Source organism: Haemaphysalis longicornis, unplaced genomic scaffold, assembly GCF_048455015.1.
Source record: "Haemaphysalis longicornis isolate Haplotype H1 unplaced genomic scaffold, Haemaphysalis longicornis Haplotype H1 scaffold_9, whole genome shotgun sequence".
NCBI classification, from domain to species: Eukaryota; Metazoa; Arthropoda; class Arachnida; order Ixodida; family Ixodidae; genus Haemaphysalis; species Haemaphysalis longicornis.
Genome location: NW_027526460.1, coordinates 10,960,748 through 10,973,707, shown reverse-complemented (window position 1 = coordinate 10,973,707; position 12,960 = coordinate 10,960,748). Strand labels below are relative to the sequence as shown.

Here is a 12,960-nt window from a genome sequence, read left to right as displayed (position 1 = left end):
TCGTCAATCGGAACTCAACTTTTCCGACCGCCGCATAAACGGAACCGAAAACTGACCCGAAACCGCAACTATTTAGGCAAGAGCAGCGCAATCGCGATACGCATCCCTGTCCCCCCCTCTCGTCCCGGATATTTTCCGGTTTCTGTCTCCCGCGGTTTCTGATTTTCTCTGACTTTGTGCGGTGTCGTATGCGGCATTTCGTCGCGAAGCCAGCATATGATGGCAGCGCAAAAACGACCGCGCTATACGCTTGCGTTGTCCAGGAAGCTGGAGGTAATCAACGACTTCGAGAGTGGCCGCTTCTCAAAAACGACGCTCGCGACGAAGTACGGTGTCCCCGAGAGTAGCCCGACGAAAATATTACTGGACAAGAACAAGCTGCGGGAGGCTTTCCAAAAGTCAGGCTTTGGTCCTGAACGGAAAAAGACTGCGAGTGCCTGACCACGAAGATTTTGAGAAGCGCTCGGTATTTTGGCTATGGAGAGCCCGCAGTGAGCGCATCCCCATAAGTGGGTCACTCATTCGTGCCAAAGGAGAATCCTTCACCTCGGCATCGACGGCTTCGCATGCGGTGAAGGGTCGCCTCTTCACGTCACTTCGGGACCACGCGTCGTGAAGGCCATTGTACGATGCTGAATCCATTCTCTCTCTAAACGAAACTCCTGATAAACGGAACATATTTTCCCGGTCCGAAGAGGTTCCGTTTAACGAGAGTCCACTGTATTAACGTCCGTGAGCTAAACAGCAGAACGCCTGAGTCACTGAGCCTTTTCGGCGGTTGTAAAAACGAACAGCAAGCTGAATTTATAAAGCAGTGTATACAGGCATCAGAGCCCCAAGAATCATATTGCTCGTCGAGTGGCGTCCAGCCACAGCGTGACAGTATTACGCGGTCCCCAATGATTAGCAGCTGCAGTGACGCAGACGAGAGCAGATGGAGAGCTTAATGTTGCACGGCGAAAAACAGGCACGCATTGACAAAGAAGACACCGCTGGGGTGACAGTGTGTGAGAAGGAGAAGAGACTCCCAGCCTGCACCACCGAAGTATCGCAGGAAAAGAAAGAGAAGGGAGGGGAAAGAAATATGGGTTAAGGGAATGGCAGAAAAGTGGTTGGGATAGGAAAGGGATGGGGTAAGGGGTAAAGGAATAGATCTACCACCAGCGACCACCTCCCGGGAACGGGCCCAACATCAGCGGCGTTTATTGATTTTTTTTTTTTTTTAATATACAAAATTGTACATTCAGTTGCTTCTGCAAAAAGTACAATTATACAAAAATTAGGCTTATAAAGAGAATATTAACACTCGTTTTGTGCTGGAACAATGTCTTGTAGTCAGTATACTTGTACTGCTATTTCTTGATCTTGACTTGAGTACTTGAAGACGGTGACGATGACGCAGACGAAGTGCTTGTCTGTAGTCATGTCGTTCTGGCTCTGTAGAACTTGGCCGTTTTCTTGCTGTTGTTGTTTCAGTTGAGTTGAGGACAGCTTGCCTTGTAATCGTCTTCAGGAAGGACTTGGCCTTAATTCCTGAATGTATTTTTGTTGTATGTAGTATTGTAATAGCGTTAGAGCCAATATGACGAGAGATGCAGGTGGAGGAAACCTCACCAAATTGGCCTTACACCCCATCTCCCGATCATATCTGCCTCAAATGTTGTTGTTGACAGTGCGCACGTGAGAGGTGCACAAAACAGCGCGGTCACCAAAACCTACGCGGCAAATAATGATTAGAAGAAAATTCTCGCAAGCACGCCGCGCCGTCGGACCGCCGATAGCGCAGAGTCGTTCATGCGCTGGCGCAACGTTAAACAAAGGCTTCCACCAAAAATGGGAAAACCGGTCAAAGGGCCTCCTTGAGCTCACCTCAAGTTCACATACGTTTGTCCAACCTCACATCAACCACAACTCGGGTAGCAGTAAAGAGACCCTGCAGCAGCGCCGATAGACGCGTTCACTCTTTCCTACGTGCCTCGAAGCACTGTGTTATTTGCTGGTCGCACTAGATTCGTCTTCCAACTTTTGTTGTGGTTTTGTTGCGGCTCTCTTCAAAGCGGCTAACGAATACGTTTATTGCTGTAACTGAATGAAAGCCGGCCAGTAGTTGTGATATAGCTCGAGTGAAGTCACTTAACCGCGCAAGCAGCGCCCCGACAAAGAAAGAGAAAATTGAGAAGGTTCCTACGTTACCTCATGGGCATTGAACACTAATATTTGGTTAATGTACTTAAAGACACTCTGTTCTAAGCACTGGATGTGCTTGTTGACTACGTGCTAGAATAATTTCATATTTTAAAAGAAGTTAAGAAACTGCTGCAGGGTCGCTTTTGGTCCAATCAGCGAACTATTATTTTTTTCAGGAAGACACTGCCTTCGCTTGTGTTTTCTGTGTAATGCTCATTGCATATCCGTTTTTTTTTTTCTTTTTTTGCTCTCGCGTAACCGTGCTTTGTACAACTTTATCCGTTTTCACAATCCCTAGGAGCTATAAGGACCGGGAAGCTGGACGTGTGGCGCCACCACTCGGCACTCCCCTCGTTACTGGAATGGGCAGCCGCATTTGAGTGCGCAGCCTTCCGTTGGTTTTGTCACCCGCCGCGGTGGCTCAGTGGCTAAGGCGTTGGCGCTGCTGAGCACGAGGTCGCGGGTTCGATTCCCGGCCGTGGCGGCCGCTTTTCAGATGGAGGCGAAAAGCAAAAACGCCCGTGTGTACGAGATTTCGGCGCACGTTAAAGATCCCCAGGTGGTCAAAATTAATCCGGAGCCCTCCACTACGGCGCGCCTCATCGCCTGCGTTGCGTCGGCGCGTTAAACCCCCACAATCAATCAATCAATCAATCAATCAATCAATCAATCAATCAATCAATCAACCGTTGGTTTTGTCGTGTTTGATTCGGTGCTTCTAATATTTAGGTGCTATGGGCGGATATGCTCTGTAATGTTACGTCTAGACAGATGTGTTGCGTTTCTGGATACACTCGTCGGACGCTTCCAAGGTGGTATACACCTCATTGGTATGCGCAGTTCTGCTTTTTGCATCCGTGTACGTCTTGCGCTATCTTCGTTATCTTCGCTCGATATCTTCGCTTCGCTCGCAGTGTGGCCTGCCGCCGCTCGCATAAAATATAGCGGCCGTACGAATCAATGCTGATTGTGCCGACCCCTTACCGGCCAGCAGCGAGACTTCTCTTTTAAGTCTAGACCCGCTTTTTCTTCTATGTCAACGCAAACGTACAGAAGTAAACCACACTGCATACTCACCTGCTCGATTAGCATTCCTCATTTTCGAGCATTCTCGTTCATTTAAACATGCGGAAACTTTGTCGACTTTCGCTTTACGTGGAGAATCTTTCGTTTTATGTGAAGCTCGTTTCAGCCCGTTTAAAAGTTTCCAGGGAAGGCTCGAATTTGTATGACTATCCCAACAGGGCTATTCTGTGCGTGAAAGCGCCATTATTCTTGCGGGAAAACATTAGGTTTTTCCAGAAGAGGGAGCACTGATCGACGGCAGCCTTTTCAGCAGCCGTGGCGTTTTCGCCATGAGTGGAGGGCCACGCCGAAGCAGCTCTCTCGGGGTGGCTCACAAGCCCAACAAATGGCAAAGTTGAGTACGGCAGCCGTCCCCGGTCAATGCTTGCGGTGAGGAGCACAGTTCGCTTCGGGATATCTGCTTGAGCCACTGCTTCCGTGCCGAGCGATTGGAACCTGGTAAAACCGAATTCGCTTTACCGTGCGGCTGCCGGGCTTGCTGATCTGTACGCAACAAATACCATCACGTACGATGCGTTCACAGAAAGTACGATGAAAAAATGTTGCAGGATCTTTCAGAGAATTCTTTTGCAAAAGCGCTTATTGGCTAGGTTGGTCTCCCAGCCTCCTGCCCAAATCCCCGATAACCTACAGCCTCGGCATGAGACCCACTGCAGCTACTATTTTAAGAATCACTATGCATGCACCTGCTACACTGCCTCCACAGAAGCTGAAGGCCAACTATGGCTGCGCAGGAAATTTCTGACGCACGCTCTCTTTTTCTGTTAGTGTCGCTGTTGTTATACCCGTGTACATCGTACGCCAAAAGAAAATGGCCTCGCGCCGAGTGGTTCTTCCCGTTTTTTTTTTTCTTTTTCTCTTCATGCACTGTATGAAATAGTGCGCGAAGTGCTTCTTTCTGTTCACTTTTTTCTGGCACATGCTACATAACAACACGCGCTGAATATTTTTGGGAACTTTTATTCTTCCGCGTGCACGTGCGCTATCAAAAGTGTGGAGGAGGAACACTTAGGCTGGTTTACGGAAGTGGTGTGCCCGCCGGTTTGAGGCCGGCAGCGACGTTGGCAGCACGGTGTGGAATGCCATGCAATGCGTTAGCAAAGTGTTAGCAGCTGTGGGCTTTTTTTGTGTGCGTGGGCGATGTTCGGGTGGGAGTGCGTTGGGTGGATGTCAGCCGGGGGCGTGCTTTCGTCGGCCAGCCAAGTAACAATTCCGCGTTAGAAAGCTCTTATTTGAGCACACGGTCGAGCCCAAAAGAGGGTGTGCGCTTCCTTCAGTGTGAATCCGCAAAGACTGAGCACAAAGGACCGAGAGAAAGACGAACCCAGTCGAAAAACACAACAGGAATTTCTGTCGCACAACAGAAATTTCTGTCGCACGACAGAAATTTCTGTTGCAAGACAGGGATTTCTGTTGGGACTACAGGATGGTCTGTCGTGCGACAGGAAGTTCTGTAGTACAACTACAGAAAATCTGTCGTACGACAGGCATTTCTGTCGCACGACAGGAATTTCTGTAGGGACTACAGGGTGGCCTGTCGTGCGACAGAAATTTCTGTAGTACAACTACAGAAAATCTGCCGTACGACAGGCATTTCTGTCGCACAACAGGAATTTCTGTTGGGAATGCAGGATGGTCTGTTGTGAGACAGGAATATCTGCAGAATGATGACAGAATGTCTGTCGTACGACAGAAATTTATGTAGTACAACAGACATATCTATCATGCGACCGACATTCTGCAGTGCCCACTACAAAAATCTAGAACTACAAACTTTCTGTCGCATGAGACATTTCTGTTGTACTACAGTTATTGTGCAACACCCTGTAGGCACTACACAAACTTCTGTTGGCCCACAGACTGTCCTTCAGCCACTACATTCAGAATTCCGTAATTACCACTATTATCCGCCATGCGACAGATCATTTTGTAGTCCCTGCAGATTTTTATAGTGTGAAAGAGAAGTTTTAGCTCTATTGCGAAAGTGTCACATGACAGACCGTTCAGTATTGCTACAAAATCTCTTGCTTACCCTGTCGGAAAACCCCGCGTTTTCCGGCATTAGGAGAGCGATGGAATAGCCCGGAAAGAACAAAATACACAGGAAAACGCCGCGCAGCAACGCGGGGAGTTTGCTGGAGAGCATCGAATAACATGGGGACATTGCCTTTGGGGACAGGGCTTCAGCCAATGCGAAGGGGATAGCGCGAACAGGATAGTACGGGATGGTATGGTGCCGCTGCTTGGCTGGACTCGGGAATGCCGCGCGCCGCTATCGACGCAGATGCTCCGAACTTGGTGTTTGCGGCCCGTGCGGTGCCGCAAAATCCCACTTTTTTAGCGTGCGCTGCACGGAAACAATGCTGCGTGCGAGTGACGGTCATCTCGTTCAATTGCATTGCAAGCGTCTGTTGTAATGGACGTTTGTTGCATTGCGGCCATTAGCATTCCGGCCGTGTTGGAAAAAACCTTCGCTACAAATTTGCAATTAACAACACAACTTAGCTAAAATCACACTAATGTTGGAGCATGTAAGCGTAGCCCCATAATAAAAAAATGGATACATAGAGAACTTCGGAAATTCCTTGGGTTCTTTGAGTGAATTGCAATTGCATATATTGTACTGTGGACAATGTTTGATAAAAGAACCAGGCAACAAGGGTAGCCCCTCGGCAAAACGAACGCATAAAAAACAAGCAAGATGTGCCTTTTGAAGACGTGGTGTAATAATTGCAGTGCACATTCTGACATGTATTTCTGGGTGTCTTTGAGAGCCCCAATGTTTCAGTCTGCGTGCTGTTGTTTTATTTTTTTAGCGAGCAATTTGTTTATTTTAACGCGAAACATGTGTCCAATCAAGCCGAAATAGTTAAAATAAGATTTTAAAAACAGCGAACCAGTTGCCGCTACCTGTGCGAAAAAAAAAAAAAAAGAAAGAAACGGCGCCAGTGAACTCGCTGCATTACCGAGATGTGTTAAAAAAATAAATGTAGAAAGAAAACGCGCGCCTTCCCTCTAGCCCGGCCCTTCGGAAGAAGTTCGGGGAAGCATCGTCACCACTGAAGGCATGTCGTGGCGCGGCAGAACTCGCGGGACGGGGAGACCACAATACGAAGAATCGAGAGGGGTGAGGAGGGGTCGCGAAACAACTTCTCGTGATCGGCCGGTTCCCTCCTTACCCTTCCTTTGTTCCCTCCTGCTTTTCGTCTCCCGGTCAAAATTTGCGGTGGCAGCGTGGCCCAGTGGCTCGTTCACATTTCACATCGGCGCTTTGCCTAGTTGAAGTTAGGCCTAACTTTTTTGTAAAAACGTGCATCTTATGTCTCCGCGGAGTGTCAGCAGCAACATTTGAAGCTTCGGAAGCTGTGGTAAAAGCAAGATCAGCGGTCCGGATTTCAAGCATCTCGATGTGAGGACTCCTCCAGCGACGACTAACCGGGGTGCTTGGGATAATTGGCACTTTAATGTGAGTGAATGCGACGAATCTCGCAGGAAGCGTGATTTGGAATACGTGCGATGTGCTTCGACAATCGACTGAACTTGCCACGATCCGTGCGTGACTTCGGCAGGTATCGTGCGTGCATACTCCTCTTCAAGATAGTGCAGCACCACAGAGACGTGCGCTTTTCGCCACAGGATACCCTTCCACGCCTTGCTGTGCGAATGCAACGGAACAAGGTTCACAAAGGCAAGCATTCCAGCTAAAGATTGACTTTCCATTTTAATTTTCTCACGTTCTCTCACGTTTTGTAGTGTAAAAAAATATTTGTTCACTTGTGTTTTAATGACCCTAACTAATAAAAGGAACGAATTTTCTAACGGTTATTGTCGATGCTCGTTTAATATTTTTTTTTCTATAGAATAAATTTGCTTTTATGAACAGGTTGAGTGTCATTGACGGAACGCGATGATGAGACGTGATTTGGCCCTGCTTCCGAAGCACGGCCAAATCAGCTGAAAAGTGCCCAAATGAGTCTGGCTAAATTTTGTAGCGCTACTGAGGTTTCTCTGAAGGAATGACTTCTGTATTTCTTGTTAACAGCTACGCGGGTTTGCAATTACACGGCTATTAAAGAAAAAAAGGCCGGGCGTGTTCCAGCGGTACGTTCCAGCGGCTGCTGGGTCCACGAGTTTCCGCGACCGGCGTGTACCAGCGTCCAGGTTCCGTGAATTTGCAGCAGGCGCAGTTTCGCATGACGTGCGGATGAAAGCTGTTTTGTAGTAAAAGAAATTATAGTTCTGACCGTTTCCAAGTCAGCACGATCATGGAGCATACAAATAACGCGCCATATTTTGTTTTTATATTTGGCAATGAAATAAAAATTATTTGTTTGGTGTAACAGCAACATAAGAGGGCAGTAAAAGCCTCTCCATGACAAAAAGTGAAGCCACGGTAGTGCCCAGGAACAGTGTTGTAAAAAGAGGAAAATAAAATGGATAAGCACCGCAAACTGCTTTTTTTTTCGGACTGTGATCAGAAATGTGCAGTCTGCGTAACATCAAACTTTTGTATTGCATGCATGAATGTACCACTAGTTGCATTGCTTAAATGCCTTTTGGTACAGCTTTCTGAAATCAGTTATTCACTGAAAACAATTTCAAGCTTGTACCAGAAAGGCAAGAATGACCCCAAATGCTTATGTTTCTTGGTCATATTTTTATTGAAATTGTTATTGAAATTTTGAAATTGAAATGAAATTTTATTGAAATCCTCCATACTTCAGGTACTTAATAAAAAAAAACATCACGGGAAGTAAATTTCTTATGCCAAACAAGTTGAAATTGGAGACATGACAGGATTTACTACGAAAACAGACATGAGAGGATTTACTACAGACTACAGAACAGGATTTACTACAGACTACAGGGCAGGATTTGCTACAGACTACAGGACAGGATTTACGACAGACTACAGGACAGGATTAACTACAGACTACAGGACAGGATTTACTACACAATACAGGACAGGATTTACTACAGACTACAGGACAGGATTTACTACAGACTACAGGATAGGGTTTACTACAGACTACAGGATGTCCCATTCCCTCACAGGATCATTCTGTCGTATTTTTCTGTTGTGTTTTTCGACTGGGAAATAACAATGATGGCAGCCTCGAGCTTCGCGATCGCTGAGCCACCTGCTTCCGCTTCTCCGCGGTGCTTACGGTATTACCGCTGCGCATCTGATGGCGGCTCATGCAGTGTTTTGGTTCTCTTTCGCTTCTTTCTGCCTTTCCGCGCCCTAAACAACCTGTTATGGTGATGTCTGTAAGCACATAGTACGTTTAGGGACGTCAAAAAACATCTGCGTCCTGATAGACTGCTCGAACGCTAACAAGAGCTGTCCGGGGACATGGTACTGCGCGCTTCTTCGCCGCTCTTACGAGCGACGGCAGCATCATATCGCCACTGCCACCTCCGAATACGTCAGGTGAAAATGAATTCTATTGTCGCCTCGTTTACACCTGATACTGGCGCAGGGAGCGCTTGAGTTTGTTTGGCAGCGCGGACAATGAATGCAGCTTTGCTTCGAATATATACGCCGTAGAAAAATATGATTCGGGGATGTCATTAACTAATACCTGACAATAGCTTGCGCCTTTTATGGGAATATAGGTCCCGAGAATACGTTAAGTTCATTTCCAGTCTGTGGGTCGCTAAATATGTGCCCACTCCCGCCTGATAGCAAGGACCAAGGAGAGTTAATGAAACCATGCAAAGTCCGGAAGCAATATAATAGCTTGTACGGGGATGAAAAAAACCCAGTGCAGCTTCTCCAGCAAGGTAGAACTCACTAGACCAACTAGACGCGAAATGCACTGATATTTTACAAGACGGGAAAGGGGGGGGGCTTAACTATTAACTATCGTTGCGTACAAATGCGGAACGAAGTCAAGGAATAACCGTTTTAGTATTCCCACACACAATCTGCTCGTTCACTTTTATTTTGTTTTCAACTTTAACAAACAGCTGATCACTCGGTGGAGACATTTTTTGAAGTACACAGAAAGTAAGTTCACAAACGATAAAAGGTGTCGTTGGAAAGGTGTGGTATCTGGTAATGCCCTCTGATTTTGCTTTTGTGCTAGATTCTGCGCGCTCCCTGTGTCATATGACGATGTTTCGAAGAAGTGTTCATTCGCGGACGCGGATATAAGCGGAGGATATAGGAGATAATGAATGTTTGCGAGGGCTTACCTCGCGATAAGACGACCCAGCAGTAAATTATTTGTCGTGTGCTGACTCCCGCATATAATTTTCCATTATCCACCGTACTTATTGCGTAGAATGTCCGTCAAATGTATGCCACATTGGCCTGTCCAGGATAGGGATCAATATCTGAGATATGAAGCGTTACTGGCGCGCTGTCAGGTAGGAGTGCACCGCTAGATTATGTAAGCACACGAAACCGATTTACATTGTTGTGTATAACCGTAGCATGAGCATCTGAACGAACACTGCTTACGGAAGTACTGTTAGTAAATTTCAGGGCAGTGGAATTACAATCAGCTCCATGCATATGCCGGTTTCGCGACGCCGGCCTGTGACACACACCTGGCGCTTATGCGGACAGAATGTACCACACTATGATCGCGTGAAAAGCATTTATACTCTCGTAAATACACCACATTTGCAAACAGAGTGGATGCTCTACAGAAATATGTATTTCCGACGCATACAAATGGAAAATATCAGTCACGAACAAGCCGCAACAGCAACGGCGACAGTCGTTAGCGGGCCGGAGACTTCCGCGACTGCTTTCAAAATGGGCCGCTAGGGGGATTTCAGTGGCATCCCTACTAAGGTCCCTGAAATTAGGGACCTCAACCCCAGAGGCAGCGCTCGAGGCGTATACAGCGGAGAAATGACGACTAAATGCAGCGCCAGCCGGTGCAGAGGCGTCGGAAAGAACTAAATAAAAGCCAGACAAGCGATAACAAATTCGACACGCGAAATCGGCGAGCATGGGCAAGTAGCTATCTATAGAGCCGGTCGTGGGTAAAACTAAATAAAAACATGAAGAGAGAGTACAATATACTTTATATTTCTGTTCCTGACAGCGCTATCTTGTGACCGAGTGGTCTGTGGGATTGCATGCATTGTTGCGCAATGCGCAAGCTCAAGTCCCCGATAGCGCATGTTTTTTTTTTTTTTTTTAAGTTGATTCGTTTGTTTCGGGGTAATGTTTTCTACACTGAATTCACTATTTTTGCCCTGCAACGTTCACTGCTCCACGAGAAAGTTCGCCGAATGTGTGGAGACGGACATTGACACGCGCTGGCGAGTTCTCGTTGGCGTGGTGTTGCATAAGCACCGACTGCTTGCGGTCACAGTGCCGCATCCGCCGACCCCTTGGGATGGTGCGAACACGCCTCTTACGGTACAGGCACGAGACAGCCAAGCTCCAAAGCTGGGGGCCAAACGCACCGCATTTGAGCGTCTTCGGTGATGGGGAGGGCGTCCATCCATTGCGTACGCCTCAGCTAGTGATGGTTACGATGCCAAGCAGAGCTGGAAGGATTATCTGAAGCAGTTTACAGCCGACAACATGGCAAAATCGCGGTATGCTGATTACTGAGATATCGAGAATGTCCAGCCAGTGATATCGTCGGATGCCAAGCATGTTGTTTCACTGAACCGAAACCGAAACTGGTTTGAATTGTAATCTTGGACATCGTCAAATCATCGCATCTCGTATACGCGTTACTGTTGTTAGTTGTTTAGGCCGCCGCAAATGCCGCACGGTATTACTTCGCTTTCAGGCTTTATAAATTAATACTGCTTTATCGACTGGATAGACGATGAAAAGTGTGTTTATTTGAGCCAGTCTATGCAATGCAAACAAAAACCGAAGTATGGTAAATTCACTTCAGTGTCCTTTTAATAAATAAAGGAAGAGATAGGAAAAAAACCTTTCCTCTTGTAGTTTCAGGTGCACAACGCAAATACCTCCAACGTCACGCGAAATTTAACAAGCGCAAAGCTCAAGCTCTTGTTCATTATTTAAAATTTCATCAATTAAATGTTGATTGATTAACTATTGATTAGAAATTAGTCATTTCGGTAACAAAGTGCGATAATAGTGGACGCAGCGCTGGGCCTCATCTCTCGTGGACCTTGGCCCTGTCCGTTCTTGCCGCTCTGCAGCGGAGTAAATTGTTTTCATTCTTGAGTGTCCGGTTAACTGTGAAGAAAAATTACAATTGGTGGAATCATTTCCAGGCTTCCAGGAGAGGCCTACAGGCCGAACAATACAGCTACGTCTACTCCACGTACAAGATTGCAATGATGTTCGGGGCGATGCTTGCCGAAAGATTGGTAAGTTTTCCCGCAACTTTCTTATTCCCTTCATAAACGCTTCAGTTGTTTGTCAGCACGGCGTAGTGACAAAGCATGACGAATAAAAGCAAATGGTCAGGAGCAGAATAAGAACCTTAGAAGTGAAGAAATTTACGTTCACGAATCTAGAACGTACTTGGGGACATTTTTTTTTTTTTAACCGATCCAACAGAACCATGTTTTCAATTTCTCTGTAGACTATACTGGGCTGTTCAGGATTTAAAAATAGAGACTGTAGTAATCTTATTCTTATTTTCTGTAACTTGTGTAAGGTCTCGCCATGATTTTTGAGGCCCTATACATGAAGGTTAAACATTGCACAAGACAGATTTTTGGAATAGAATGTGTCGCGTAATACCCTGCGTGCGTGGGTACTTTCACAGGTTACTGTTGTCTATCGTGTCCAATAAAATGTTACATCCCATAGTTCTTAAACTTATCCGTCCTGAACGTGCTATCTATTTTCTCTCGTGCAGATGGTTTGGTGCTCGCCGGTAACGTGTTATCTTCTCGGCCTGACGGGATGCGTTATCTTCAACATTATCTTTGGGTACACGCCTTTTTAGCTATATGGGCACTCGGGTAAAGCTCGCACCTACGCCTCTTACCTATATATATCTGCGCACCTATTAAGCGCAGAGCACTTTAGGCGCTCGCCTTGTCGTCCTAGCTCACTCGCTCGACCCAAGTATATAGAGCGCCAAGGTGGCGTCCCGGGGTGACGCTGTTCGCGGCGTACCCAAGAGGCATCGAAACCCAAGTGGTTTATATAGTCATAAGCGTTCGAAACTCGTGAAAAACTGGCGCTTGTCATACGTCTTCCCATTGTTTAACGAAAAGAAAACTACAGGTACATTTGAAGAAAAATATACGTAATTAACCGGCAGCGCCCGCGTTCCTTTAGTCAAGGACGCCCATTGGGTAGGTTTTTACGATAGTAAACGCAAAATGTGGCAGCGCAACGCCGGCACGTGCGGGGAGAAAAGCACAAAGAGAAGAGAACTCCCGCTGGCGCAACTTCAGGCAGGGGGCGCGCGAGCACTGTGAAGGCGGGAAATTTGAATTGCATGGGGTGGTAGCAGTAAGCGGATAACGGCAGTACAGCCCATTATGGCGAATCACTGCTCTGCCCTTCCGGCAGCGTTCGCATTGAGTGGAACGGCTTTAATTTCATGTGCCGCTCTGATTTTAAGGCAATTTTAGCACAATTTAGGTCTTTTTATGCGTCTTTTGTCTCTTATTTTGGTAGTAGGATATCTGTTCTTTTAAATGGTCTTTTATTTTGGTAGTAGGATATCTGTTTTGCAACATGGACATGCTTGTCCCTTAATGGTCATTAAGCCG

General features: G+C 46.7%; 1 protein-coding gene across 1 annotated transcript in view; it reads left to right on the top strand.

Annotated features, from left to right (window-relative positions):
* Positions 1-12,960, top strand: part of LOC144151449 (MFS-type transporter SLC18B1-like) — a 46,177-nt gene that overhangs the window by 1,898 nt on the left and 31,319 nt on the right. The window contains exons 2-3 of the mRNA XM_077682501.1: positions 11,500-11,595; positions 12,093-12,166. Of these exons, the coding sequence (XP_077538627.1) occupies positions 11,500-11,595; positions 12,093-12,166 (170 nt within the window). The remainder of the gene's footprint in view (positions 1-11,499; positions 11,596-12,092; positions 12,167-12,960) is intronic.